Raw genomic sequence first — 14,558 nt, forward strand, 5'->3', positions numbered from 1 at the left:
TCAGTTGTTCATTGAATTAGAGACACGGGGTTGGATGGTGACCCTTCTGACCGGAGTCTGGTCTGCGTTGCGATTGGCTACCAGCTCCTGCAGCTGCAGAGCCCCCCCACCAATGAAACAGAAAGCCGGGCACACGGGGCCGGAGCAATCCACGTGACCTTCCCACAGAGGTCGCAGGGAGTGGGCATCATAGAAGGTGACGCGACCCTTCTCAAAGTCAAGGCACACACCGAGCCGGGGAGGCAGCGGGTAGGTGACGCCCGCGGGCGAGGAGGCGCTGTTGCCGTTGGCGATGGGGTCTCGATTACCGTTCCCATGGCTACTGTGGTGGTGATTGTTGTGCTGGGGCAGGTAGATCTTACCCATCCCCATAGTGAGAAAGCAGAATGGTGGAGCCGAGTCCAGAGCATCCTCTGCTTCGCTGTCATGGCCGCTGTCTGGGTCGTAGCTGGAGAGAACAATTATTATGGATGAGTCATGAGTCAAATGTCCTGCATTCAGAGTCCTACTTAAGCAAAATCACAGAAGTACTAGCAGCAAAATGCACTTAAAGTATCAACAGAAAAAGTACTCATTCTGCAAAATGGCCCTTGTGACTGATATGTTATTTATACAAGACATTATTTGATGGTAGTAATGAAGTATCAATGTGTAAGCACTATTTTACAGTTGTAGTTGGTCGAGGTAGAGATAGATACTGTAGTTCATAACTTGGAGATCAGGCCCCCTTGAAAGGGTCACAATATTAATCTGAAAAAAGTAAAAATGAAAAATTTCTGCTGGTAACATTTTTATTCATTTTGTCTGTTTTTTTTTTACTTTTTTAACTGGACTGAATCTTAAGGCCTCAGATTCTTTACATGAAACCATCTGAACAGTTTATAGAGGAAATCATTCTTTGGTAGAACTGCAAACTTACACATCTGAAATGTCTTCAACCAGAAAATGCTTTTGTATCAGGAGTCACAAGCCAAAGGGGTTTGGGAACAACTGGTTTATTTTACACATCATGCCACATTCTGCTTCTCTGTCCCTCTTTACAGCAGCATTTCCACTTCCTCATACCTCCATTCATTGCTTTTCTCTTCCTTTCTCCTACTCCAGTCAGCCGACCTTCCTCACCCATCCGCTCACCGGTTCCCACTTTCCTTCATCATCCTTGCTGTTGCATGACATTTCCCGCCCACTCACTCCCCTGCTTCCCATTTCCCCTAGCAGTATGACTTGCAGGATAAAGACTGTGAGCCTTTTTCATTTCTCGATTTTGTCCCTCCTCCTCTTGTAGGAGTAGCTATAAGCGAATATAGACTAGTGTATCCTTTGTTTTTGGCACCTGTTACATATAATTGAGGCATGACGCACAGCTGGAAATGATCTGAAACAATGTTGGGAGTCAAATGTAACTGTTCCTTTTTGTATAAATAAGTTGTTGTTTTTTGTGGTTCACCTTGATATTACCTTTAGATTTGTATTGAATGTAGGCTACATCTATTTCCATTGCTATAATTGTGACATACTAGTTTACAAGTGCAATATATACAAACACACACATATACATTTACAGTATATAAACCTGCCATCGGCCACACATTTAACATGGCATTCTCCAGTCTTTCAGCTATTTGCGGAAATTTGTTATGCAAAGGCACTGTCTTTGCATCCAGCGCTGAGTGACGCCCAAGACGAGTGTGATTACATGCTTTTGAACCTTGCCTGATCTTTTTGAACTTTAGATTTTCATATACCCATTTGGAATTGTTTCTGTTTAGACTGCCTTTACAGTTTTTTTGACCGGTGCCTGGTTCTTGTTTTCATACGTTTTTTCATATTTTAATCTGCTTTGTCTGCATTTGGGTCGTAACCCTGTCACCTCAAACTCACAAATTGTGACGAAATTCAATTTCATCCATTGTTTTTTTTATATAAAATCTTGATCTGAAAAGTAACTAGTAACTAGAGCTATCAATCAAATGTTGAGAAAATAAAAAGCAGAATATTCCCCCCTGAAATGTATCGGAGAAATAGAAATGCCCAAGTAAAGTATCTGAACTACTACTACAGGTACTCACCGGGGACTGGCCATGTCTTGTGGAAGGTGAAACCACTCCTGCAATTTAGATTCTAGACCAACTCCAACCTGTTAAAAAAAAAAAAGCCATCAATTTTTAATTAACTAAACATTTATCTTGCAGGAAATTTTCACATAACTGATTGATCTATTTCTGTTTTTTCTCATTTGATCATTGTAGGGAAGTCGAAATACAAACATCACCAATTTTCTGGGGATTATTTATACAATTTCATAAAACATAATTTTGATCAAAAGCCTCACATCTGTAATGTGCAAACATTTCATACTACAAATAGTAATAGAAACACTAATTTTAGAATGTGCAGTGTGACAATGCAGACTAGGTTACTGTCAATAAAAACTGATCAGTCCTGATGAAGCAGATCAGCTGAATTTTAAATTGGTAAAAAAAATAATAGTTTGGTTTTAAACTAATCAGAAATATTGGCCATAATTGAGAAAATCTTAAAAATCAAACATTTCACATACTGGCAGTATGCACTAATAGTATGTAATATTCAGTACATAAGATATGTAGCATGTACTACTAGAATTGACTTACCTTCACAAGGTAAGAACCAGGCTCCACTGAGCATGCCCAGTAGTGCCTTCCCTGTGTAATAGCCACATCCCCCACCAGGAGGTCTGAGGTCAGGTGACAGGAAGTGAGGGCGTGGTCAGCGGCCTGCAGCAGAGACAGACCGGGGACGCTGCGAGCACAGCGCTGCTCTTTACTGACCACCAGCCGGTCGGCATGGAGACCCCAGCGAGAGTCCAGGTAGAAGTTGAGCACTGGGAGGAGACGGGAGGGAGGACACAGCAGAGAAAAAGGAAAGAGGGGGAAAAACAGAAAGAAAAGGGAGGGGAGAAGAAGCAGCAAGAGGAGAGGGGGAGGACAAAGAGACAGGTGCATTCAAAAATGACATATAGGGGTTTTAGTAGCAGCAGGATACGTTTGGGAGGCGACAGAGGGAGAGTTTTATAGATTTACAGTCCGAAAGCAGCAAGGAGAATAGAAATGGGGAGAATACGAAACAACTGAGAGGAGAGACTAGGGGGAGAGAGCAGGCATGCACCTCCTTGAGGCAGAACTGGAAAAGAAAAGGACACCCATCTATAAATTGATGACTCGGGGAGTAAATCACAGAAGGCATCACAAAGAAGCTCTGGCTGTGGGGAGTGCAGATTTTTCCAAATCAGTACAATTTACAGAGGGAACATACGCAATAGCAGGGAGGAAAAACAGACCACTGGGACACAACGAAGTCCCCAGTCACTCAACTCAACCAATCAAAAAGCCCCGGATCAGAATCCGATCCATGTTGTTAAGCCTTGAGACTTAACAAACTGCAAACCTCATCAGCGCTCTGACAGATCTCCTTATAGAGCGGGAGGCAGAGGGGTGAGTGGGTGTCTGGATGGGGGTGGAAGAACAGAGGATGCATGGGATGACCACGAAGAGAAAGAGGACAAGAGTATAGGGGTACAGAGGGGTGGTCAAGAGGTATGGATGCACTTCTTACGTTCCGTAGGAGGCATGTTGGTTGGCAGCATGGAAGTATAAAGCTGTGAAATGGCAATTAAACATGAGGGAGGGATGAAGTAATAAAAAGTAAGAAAGTGAGGCTGTGAGAAAAGTGGTGGATACAAAATTGGAAAAGAGAAGATGGGAATGGGCAGAAAAAAATAGAGAATGAATTATTAACTGCTCGTCATGGAAACCAACCCATATGCTTTTAAATAATAGCAGGTGTGAAGAGATGAATGGCTCTTCCATGACAGCAACTACAGCTTGCTGTGTGGACATGATGGCATTTTTTTGTAGCTATCATAAACTTATCACTGATTTAAGTCATTAACCAAAAAATAGTAGAATTACTCTTGCATATTTGAGTGGAAGATGCAAAAAAGAAATGAGACATTCTGGATATCATTCTGAGGGACGATCCTTCTGACATTCTCTTCTTTCTTTTAACACAGAGTAAGTTAAAGGATAATCCCAGTTTACTTCAGTACATGAAGTGCAATTAGTTAAGCCCAGTTATACTATTTTAGCTTATTTTTTATCTTCATATTACTACTTTTCTATCCTATTTATATGTGTATTTTTATTGTCTTGTTTCCCTTTTACATCTTGTCTTGTTTATCCCCACTTCCTACACCTGTTCTTACGGCGGCCTAGCTCAGACCATGCCCATCGTCTAACTCTGTCTTCATTTGGTTTCGAGTACACACCTGTAAAATTTCCTGACTGCATCTTGCATCCCAGTGACAAAATTTGTCCATATATAGACAGAAAAATAGATATATAAACACCCGGCGAAGCACTCAAAACTGCTTTGTGGTAGTTCCTGGAGCAGCAGATGTCTGCGGTATCAAATTTCGCCAAAATGTCTTACACACAGTCTCACGAAGAGCCAAATGCTGTCACGGCTGGTAATTATCACTATAACTGGGGTACTACCGAACTAGGGCAGAGTTTGACCCCTTTTTACGCCCAAAAACATCAGTGTGTACTCTCACCTGGTGCAGGCGGGGTGTGCAGGTACACCTCCTCGCTGTACTCCCCGTAGCCCGCCTTGTTGCAGCCTCTCACCCGCAGCACGTACACGCTGTCCATCTCCAACCTGTCAATCACCGCGCTGGTCCCGCTCACTTCATCCATACGCTGCCAGCCCCAGCGGGCGGCGGCCAGTCCTCCTCTGGTGCCGCCTCTAGACCCTCCTCCTGGTACCACACCACGACGGCGATACTCGACGGAGAAGTGCCAGGCAGACGCGGAGTCTTGGGGCAGTCGCCAGCACAGATAGAGCTGGTCATAGGCCAGGGTGTGCTGGGTGTCAATCACTGGAGCCTGTGGGGCTGTAACAAAAATGGTTTTATTGTACATGAATAACTAAAATCTAGAAGTTTAACGTCTGATAGTTGTACTACCACCTTCACTTCACTGACTCACATTCACCTACTATATATCCCTCTGCTTCATAAGAAAATACAAGAGAGATAAGAAAGCCGTCAATAAGCTCCTGTCACCTTCTACTCCTCTCCACTCCCTTCCTTCCTTATCGTCTTCCCCACCCTTTCCCTTCCTCCCCCATCTTCCCATCACTCCCCTCCTCACCCTGGATGAAGTTCAACTCTGTCAGAAGTTTGAGTTCTTTGGAGACGTCCAGCTGGAAGTGTCTGAAGGATGGGTCAGCAGCCAGGGTGAAATGCTGGAGATTCTCGATTGCTTTGCTGAACCTGGTGCGCCGAGAAAAAACAGGGAGAGCAGTGTTAGAAGAATTAAGGAGGAACAGTGAGGGGTGAGACCGATTGATGAGGCGGAGGGGTTGTATGATAATCTTTTAAAGATAAGGCTGGCGTCACTCTTGGTTATTCTTATTGTCAACATATAATAAAAAAGGATTTTAAAAAAGGGGGGGCGGTATTTACAGCTCAGCTTTGTAGTTTTTCGCAAATGTTTCTCAAACAGAAGTATAGGCTGTATCAGGCTTTGGCTAAGGAGGCAGTTATTAGGATCAGTTCAAGGGTGTTTCTAGCTTTTTCTATGGGATTTGTTTACAATAACAAATACATAGAGCATCATTATCATTTAAGACCCTTTCTTTAGTTTTTGAATGGAAAATAATCACAAACTAGGTGTGAGTAAAAGCTGTTAAGAATGGGAGAAGAAAGGAAAAGAAACTAACAAAGAAAGACAAACTAATCTAAGATTGACTTAATCGCCGCAGGAAGCAATGCCAGAACAAATAAGATAAGATAAACAAGTAGAAAACCTGTTATGGGTCTGGCGAGCAGCCTGCACAAAGCATGGCTGGTCCGTCTCTTTCAGCAGCTCCTGGGTAAACGCCATGAGCCCCGCGTGTTCCATCAAGCCCCGTCTCTCCGCCACCTGAGCGGACAACGCCTCGCCTCGTTTCTTGCGCGTCGTCTCCAGAGCCTGGGTGAGCGAAGAGTGGCGCTCGGCCAGAGCAGCAGTCAGATCCCTGATGCTCTGAGCCAGCTGCTCTCTGGCTGACACACTGTTTACCTGTTGAAGAAATAACACAGACGGAGAGGCTCAAACATTTGACAAAGCCCAGCTGATGCTAGCCTTTACGTTTGGTTGATTCAGAAAACAGCTTTACTATAAGATTCAAAGAACACAAAAATTGATTAAAATAATGAAGCCAGTGTGTGCTTTTTACATGTGGCAGATTATGACGCCAATGTTAAAATGGACAGATTACTGCTGTGCACTCTATGGCACTAAGCTTTATAACAAGGTGTCAGCTGGTCTTCACTGATTTCTTCATCTGAATGGACTAAATCTTAAAAAATATGACTTTAACTTCATAGACACATTTATAACAATCATCTTTGATAGAAAACAGGACTTGTTTTGTATTGTTGCTCTTGGTTACAGTACAAACAGACAGTATTGAGTGAAAGTTGGATGCTAAGGTAGACTGTTAAGAATTAATACAGATTTGTAACACACTAAAATGAAGATGCAGTCAGGTATATGGACATTATCTTTATTAATATTGCATTCGTCAACAACTACGCAATAACTCCCGTGTAGCATCAATTACTGCCGTGTAAACAGATAATAAATAACAATGTAACATATTATTTATATAAAAAGTACAGTATTTCCACAAATTTTATATTTATATTAAGTATTTATGCAATATATTTATTAATTGTATGGTATTTATGCAGTATTTTCTTTTATTTAAGATCCTTCTGCACTCTTATGAGAAACTAGCAAACCCAATCAGCTGATGGAGGCCATGATTTGCAGCTGAAAGCTCCAGGAGGAATTTAGTTTCTCATGAGTTTTGTAAACATTTATAAACAGTATTAACTGGTCTATAAATTAGCTGTACATACGTAAAAAACTTTGTTATCAATCTTTAATTAAAGATTTATACACAAGTTATGGATGCTTCACAGGAGGAGTTACATGCTCATTGTTGATATATACAATAAGAAAGACTTCAACAAAATCCATATTTATGATTTAAGCTATGATTAAAGCTTCATTATATTGTGTTATAAACAATGAATGACTTATATATATCTACGGCTTATAAATGGTAAATATGGGGATGTTTGAAATAAACAGTTTCAAGCATTATTTTTAGTATAAACACGAGTCTGTCAAATAAGCTGTTAAAAAGAAAGTACTGACAGGAACCTCTGCAGTTTTATGGTGTTAAGCTGCTGACTGGTGTTACAGTAATTCCATGTTCAGCAACATTTTGTGCGCCTAAAGTATTAATCACCTCAGTCTGAGTGATGGAACTCTCCAGCTGGGTAATCTGAGCCAGAACTGTGTCCTGGTTGGACAGAATGTAGTTCATCTCCTTCGTAATCTTCTCCTGTCAAATAAAGAGCAACAAAACAACATACATACAACAATTACACACCAGACGGCTTAATCGTTACACATAAACTCTGCAGCGTATGCTGCACTGCTTTGTAGTACTGTGCAATGCTCGTGTCTGATACATTGAAAGCTGTTTTTTAAGGTTTTTGAAATAATGCTACTGCATTAGTTCACTATGTAAAATATCAAAATGAATTAACTCAATACTTAATTTCACTTTTTACTTTAAAGAAGCGAAAAAGCATGCATCCTTTGAGCAAACAAAAGCCAATTCCATCATCCTTTATTCATATTCAAGTATTGCTTAGGTCCAGACCTTTTGATTTCCCCACTTCAGCAAGTTTATGATGACAATTCTGTCTGATGTTAGGCAAATAAAAGTCAATTATAATCAAACATGTTTATTTCTTTAAATTACTTTTTCAGAACTTTCCTATGTATTAAGCATTTCATTTTGCAGAGCATTTAGAGGAAACCAGTCCGGACTATCTCAGATTCAGAGTCGTACCTTCAGGGCTTGGTATGCCTGGGCCACTGGCAGGATTTTGTGTCCTGTGTGAAGGCGGCGCAGTTTGCAGAGAGGGCAGAGCAGCCGCTGACAGGACCTGCAGTAGAACTGTAGCTTCTCCTGGTCATGCTCCGGACAGGTCAGAACCTGAGGACAAGAGCCAAATCAAATCTTAACGTATTTATCTAGACCACATTTAACCTCAAAGGACAAAGAGTAGATTATTATGAAGATGTGTGTATATTTATGAAACATCACAGTGACACATGTCCCAACAGCAGTCAGACGGTCCACAAAAAAACATAGTTAAGAAGCTTATTTTTATTTTTATTTATTTATTGTTTAAATGTATACATACAATGTGGCAAAAATCTATGACTTATGGGTTCGAGTCAGAAAATAAGTGTACAAAAATCAAACACAAGTCTTGGTACCGCTTTCTCATAGTGCACCATTTATTAGTGCTTTGCAAGTTGTAACAAAGTTGTTTATTGTGTTGAATGCATTATTTGTGAAGCTTTATTGATCAGCTATTGATCTGCTTTTGGGTCGCCAGGTTGTGAAACATTTTTCCACTTCAAGATTACACTTTATAATTTTAGCTAGCTCTTTCATTAATCGGTAGGATACTGAAAGTTCTGTGGAAAAACTGGACCAAATTTTGTTTTCTCAACTGCAACTATTTAGAAGTTAATTCATCTTTGTAAATACACTTAATTATTATAACAATCTACTCTTTATAACTGCATGCTAAATGGCTTATTGGAAAGTGAGGAATCCATGAGTAGTTATTAAAATATGACCAAGATTTATAAGTACATTATTAACACATAGAAAGGATCACATATGAACCACAGAAATGTTTTTGCAACCTAGCAACCCGGAAATTGTTTTATATTTGGCATACAACTGATCTATAAAGCATTAGTTAAGGATTTATCAAACATAATTGAAGCTAGTTGTTAAGCGTATACATCTTTATAAAGTGTTCCCTATTACAAAGTTGTACCAGAGGTTTTAAATTGTTGTTGCTTTTTAAAATAATTGCTTTAATCTCTATTAATACAAGTTCATGATACCTCATTAACAGTGATTGTTCCAAAGTCTTACCTTTGGTCTGAAGTTAAGCGTAGGCTGGATATGTTCATGTTGTGCTCGCGGCGTCCCCCACGGGTGATACAGCTTGAAACACTCGTTACAGAAATTGGACCTGCAGTCAGCACAGCCCTTGGTGGCCTCCAGAGCTTGAGGAGGCTTACAGAACTGGCACATCACAGCCACACTGCCCAGACTCACTGTGTGTCTGTACCTGGTGGTGGTGTGGAGGGAGAGCGGCATGGGTAGGAAGAATTTAACCTTTAAGCAGACTTGTTCCATTGTGATCATATTACTTTTTATTAAGAGCCAACAAGAGATATACCAAACAACCACTGCTTTGATGTTTGATGTAATACAACCCACAGACTTGTTTTCCTCCTGTATGTCTTACACAAGAGATACACTATCAATTAATATGTGCAGATGTCTGTACCGGCTGTGTGCAAACGTGCATCTCAGCTTCATCTCACGGGCATAAATGCAACTTGAAGCATTTATTTAAGCTGCAAGACTATTTGCTATTATTTTATCTCAACAATCTGCCTGTAAATGTGAGGTTAATGCCCAATAAATCAGCACAGAATGACTGTGTCTCTGGCTGCAGAGCAGCTGCATGGCAGCGGCAGAGCCATGCAGGCAGCTGTTTGTGTAGTTCCATTAGCAGTTAGTTGATAGCCAAACGCTCCGTCCAAGACAATAGTAGTGTGAAACTGTTTTCCCCAACTCTCTCTCTGGCTGCAGGGCAGCAGCTATGCAGTGGTGATGCACCTTACTGCCCGGGGGCCGGTTAAGAGAAGTGATCAAGCAGACAGCAGTCAATCAATGGCAGTATCAAACAGGCAAAGAAAGGTGTTTTGACAAAGTGTGAGTCACCGCAACCACAAGATGTCCTTAAGCATGCAGCCATAAAGAAGAATCCAAAATATTATGCAGTTTGGTGCAGCATATGGGGGATTAGACATGGACAGACACAGAGATACACAGAGTGAGCACACTCAAACATACACACATATTCTAACACACACACACACACACAAGACTGATCTCATAATTTCCTGGCGGAGATAATAAAGGGTTGAAGTCAAAAGCATAAAACTATTGTAGACATGAGTAAAATTGTAATTAAAGAAAATGTAAAGGTTGTGAACACATTTTAAATGAGAAGGCAAAAGGCCCACTGTGAGAGAGTGAGACAAGTACTATTGAATGTGTTATAAAGTGAGCACAAAGCCACTGAACTGTGGAAGCACACAGTCAGCCTTGGTAGCTACAATATGTTGCAGTGCACACTCTGCAGGATACATCTACAGCTGAGTCGCTGCTGAATAATTACAATCCCGATTGGACATGTTCCCACACCCTCTGTTTTTCACACCCAAGTCAGCTACTCGTGTACATTTGGCACAAAACATCATAACCACTGAAGGACAAGATCCCTCTGTGGGTTATTTTGTGCATATTTCTGCATTTCACTTATTTGGCTGAAGTGTGTGTGTGTGTGTGTGTGTGTGTGTGTGTGTGTGTGTGTGTGTGTGTGTGTGTGTGTGTGTGTGTGTGTGTGTGTGTGTGTGTGTGTGTGTGTGTGTGTGTGTGTGTGTGTGTGTGTGTGTGTGATACCTACCTCTCCACTATACGCTCCAATGTAAGGTTACGCAAACAGTCAGTAAGGCCCTTTTCTCCAAGCTCTACATCGCGGCCGCAGGGGATACAGGGGAACATCATCACCAGGGGTGGGCCCTCCTTACGCCGCCGCCCCGGATATGTCCCGTATCCCGGAGACCGGGGCATGGATGGCGAAGGCGGGTGGGGACCTCAAATGCGAGAAGAAAAGCCAGTTATGAGCAGAGGGAGACAAAAAACGACATGAGAGCATCTCTTGCCCAACATATTGTTCATTGATCTTGGTCTGACAGTGGATTAAGAGAAGGTTTTGGTTGTAATGACATGGTTTGCATATCAGAGTGCAATCTAAAGCACTCACATCAAACAAGCCTCCATTTTGATCCACACACGACATACATATCCCTGTTGACAGATTAAATTGATATAGCAAAAGAAAAAGTATTCCAAACCTGCCCGCAGCACGCGGTCAATAGGTCGCTGCTCAGATTTAGGTGTAGGCCTTCGCGCCTGACGGGGTGAGCGGGTGTTGGGTGTAGAGGCTGGGGAGTTTGGCTCTGGGGGGAGATCTGGAGGCGGGTAGCCGTTTGCCACTAACACCTCTGAGGCACACATGAGGCAGACGCTGTGCTGGCATGGCAGGACCACGGGCTGTTTGACTATGTCATTACAGACGGTGCAGTGCAGCTCTTGCTCCAGGCTCTTCATGTTCGACTGTCAGAGGCAAAGAGGTGAGGGGTTAGGCTCTGCACATGTAAGTGCATGGGCACAATTAGCCTTTCAGGAGAAATGGGGGGGGGGGGGGGGTTTAAGTTAGGTTTTTTTTTAAGTTCTTGAATAATTATAAGTTGGGTTTTTTTATACCAAAACAATACGTTTTCAATTAGTATGAGAAATATAAATCCCTGACCCCTTTTAACAAAATCATTTTCATATAACAAAAATAGCAAAACGCTTTTAGACATCAATTTTTTTCTAAACATAATATCTGCAACATTTTGATTTAAATCAGAAAGTATCTGATAAAAAACTAAGCAAATTATTAGGATTAGGATATTATTAGGAGTCTGACCAAGCACTCAAAGCCAGTTTTCTGTACTTGACAGTTTTTTCTACTCAGCGCTATGTCACATTTCAGTCGGTACCACCGGGGAGGTTCAACATTATCTGAGATAAAGAGACTGAACTGAGAGAGAAAGAGGCATTGGCAATGGGAAAAGCTGTCAAGGACAATTCTTGTTAAATATGGATAAAGGCCAGGCATTCATTATTAAACCACTGCACAGAGTGCATCCCTTAAATCGCAGCGCTGCATATTAACATGAGCTCTTTACCCATTAGTCGCATATGCTTTTGGATCACCATGCGATGGTCCAACATTTTCAGTCTTCCAAGTCATATTTTTTTACTCAGTACTGTAGAAGTGAATACTGACCCATGGTAAAATCAATACCAAGGAATAATACACTGTGCAAAGACACATTTTTCATTTAATAAGATTCACCACATAATGTACAGATCATTGGCGAGTGCTTCTCAAGTATACCTCTCTGCTGCATCAGCACCTTCAGTACTCGATGTAACCACAGTGGCCAGAGCTTGGGATGGTGGGAGGGTGTGAAAAGCTGCACCTTTTGGAGCAGTAAGCGTGTCATAGTCCTGCTCAAGGACATGAATTTGATGGTAAAGGACACTCTGGCTGTTGCAGAAACAGCTGCACAGACTTCACAGCTACAGTCAGTCCAACCAAAAGACTACCATGCCTCATTAATAATGAGACGCTTAAAGGGACCTGTTCCTTTTGGCCATTTCCCCACACTGGTATGTGATAATTACTCAGTTTTAGTGTTCAGTCAGCATTTATTTGTTGCCACACGATGACCTGCTTTCTTTTGCTTCACAGATGCCCTTGATACACAACCTCAACCTGCAGCCCAAAGCTGTTGCAGGGCCCGAGGCAGTAGGCCCCATCAGTGTCACTATGAGTCCACTTCAAATCCCAGGACAAGACAAACGGACTGACGGTGCTGCTGCATAGAGGGGTTTGGGCACGTTGTCGCTGTGATGTGATGAGATGAGATGCAGCACCGGGACAGCTTATAACCGCACACCAGAAACCACTGTTAAAACCACTGATTCTGGGGAAGTGGATGCAGAATCAGTGGGGAGGGGGGGCATATACAGTAATATTGCAATTGATATTAAGAAGGCTAGGAGCTCACACAGTATTATACAGCAGGACAAAAATTCACAAATCGGTGGACAAGTTAATTATGGAATGCAATATCTTCCCAGTTCGTCAAATAAAATAACAGCTCCTCCAACAACACCTTTGAGACGGAATCAGTCTGCAGCAGGTGAGAAAAAAAAAACTACTAGACCTAAATACCACACTGAAGCGTTACATTGGATGAATTGGATTGAATCAAAATGACCTACGTTCCTCCTCAGTCCAGTTCGGTCGCTCTGTGTCATTCTCCAATGTCAACTCCGGCCTGCCTTTTCTCTTCTCTAGCAATTTTTTTGCCTAACGCATTTTCAGCCTATTGCTATTCCAGCAGGCTAAAGCCTATCCACCACGACAGACTGTGGCTCTGCTGTATCCATCACCACTGGATGGTGCGCGCTGCTAATGCGATGCGACAGCGCATCCTTACCTTCACCTGGAATCTAGGCGCCATGGCAGAAGACTACGTGTGTACCTCCAGCATGAAGAGAGCGCTGCATGGCTCTTGGAAAGAGGGGAGGGGTTTCAAGCATTTTTTTTTTTTTTTTTTTTTATATCGCGAGCAATGAGCCCTCCGCGCCGGAATGCAGACCCCCATCTTAATACCAAAAGCAATGCTTATTCCCTGAGCTGCTTTATTGTGGTATGTTGTGTAACACGTGCTCTATTCGTAGCTACTTATGTGATTTCAACCCCGATGCTACCAGCAGCACGCACAGAGCCTTTTTTTCTCCCTCCCCAGTCTCATCAGCAGCCGAAGGTCCTGCATCCCGTCTCCATGGAAACGACCATCCCGTGAGCCCCCAAAAATAGAAACGTGTCTTTTCCCTCTGCACTCACCCTTTTTCTGATAATGTTTGAGATATGCTGATACATAATCAAAAGAGAGAGCATGTTTTCTTCCATTTCTAAGGGGAATTTAGCTCGACTCCGGTGTACTGAGGCGTTTTAGGACCTCCATTAACGTCAAGACAACATAACGAGCGATTATCTACAGCAACGGCAATATGTTAGGCTATTGTAGAAAATGTATTTAATTCCAACAGCCTTTCTCCTGGGTGCAGCAAAAACATATGGAAGGCCAATTTTACATAAATGGTGCGGCTGGTGAAACATGGAGACGAGCCATCCAAGCAGTTCTCCATTTAAAAATGCAGGCTGTATTCGAATAAGACTGTTTTCAAAATGTATACCGTAATGTGATTATACATCTAGTGACAACACAAACACAGTCATATTATACTCACACTTATACGAACCAATGCTTCCATCGTTGATGTGGCTGCTTTAAGATCCATCTCTGCCATTTTATGAAAATAGCTGCCTCCTCGTTTAATCATCTGGATACAAATCTCGATGTATCTAATCCATACACCATAAGGTACATTAAAAAAAAACACCTTCTGTCTAATAAAATCTTTGCCCGTTTATTTTGTGGTAAATTCCTCGTTTTCTTAATATTTTTTCAAAAGACACTCGATCTGGGCTATTTTACGCACGATAAAACCAAAAAGCACGAAAACATCTTCTGAATAAAAAAACAACAATATATGAAGACACCGATTTCTAAATATATTGTTATATATATCCGCTCTAAGAGATGCCTGTGGCTTCATTCCTCACCCAGACATCCTGCCCCCCCACCCTTCCCATCCCG

At 41.9% G+C, this 14,558-nt stretch overlaps 1 protein-coding gene across 1 annotated transcript; it reads right to left on the reverse strand.

Annotated features, from left to right (window-relative positions):
• On the reverse strand, positions 1-14,241 carry trim46b (tripartite motif containing 46b). Its single transcript, XM_054606433.1, has 12 exons — positions 14,149-14,241; positions 11,127-11,388; positions 10,676-10,865; positions 9,067-9,265; positions 7,957-8,103; positions 7,345-7,440; positions 5,851-6,104; positions 5,193-5,314; positions 4,595-4,933; positions 2,634-2,863; positions 2,070-2,137; positions 1-448 (listed from the first exon to the last, which is right to left on the reverse strand). The coding sequence occupies exons 1-12, from the start codon at positions 14,239-14,241 to the stop codon at positions 1-3; spliced, it is 2,448 nt and encodes an 815-aa protein (XP_054462408.1).
• Between the last annotated feature and the right edge of the window lie 317 nt (positions 14,242-14,558).

This window comes from Anoplopoma fimbria, chromosome 10 (genome assembly GCF_027596085.1).
Source record: "Anoplopoma fimbria isolate UVic2021 breed Golden Eagle Sablefish chromosome 10, Afim_UVic_2022, whole genome shotgun sequence".
NCBI lineage: Eukaryota > Metazoa > Chordata > Actinopteri > Perciformes > Anoplopomatidae > Anoplopoma > Anoplopoma fimbria.

What these genes read in the sequence shown, in the direction of transcription:
- trim46b (XM_054606433.1), bottom strand. Translation starts at nt 14,241, where the DNA reads ATGATTAAACGAGGAGGCAGCTATTTTCATAAAATGGCAGAGATGGAT. An exon ending in AAGCATTGGTTCGTATAAGT is followed by an intron (nt 11,389 to 14,148) that starts GTGAGTATAATA and finishes TGCCTCTGACAG; the next exon opens with TCGAACATGAAGAGCCTGGA. An exon ending in CGCTTAACTTCAGACCAAAG is followed by an intron (nt 8,104 to 9,066) that starts GTAAGACTTTGG and finishes TCTTGTCCTCAG; the next exon opens with GTTCTGACCTGTCCGGAGCA.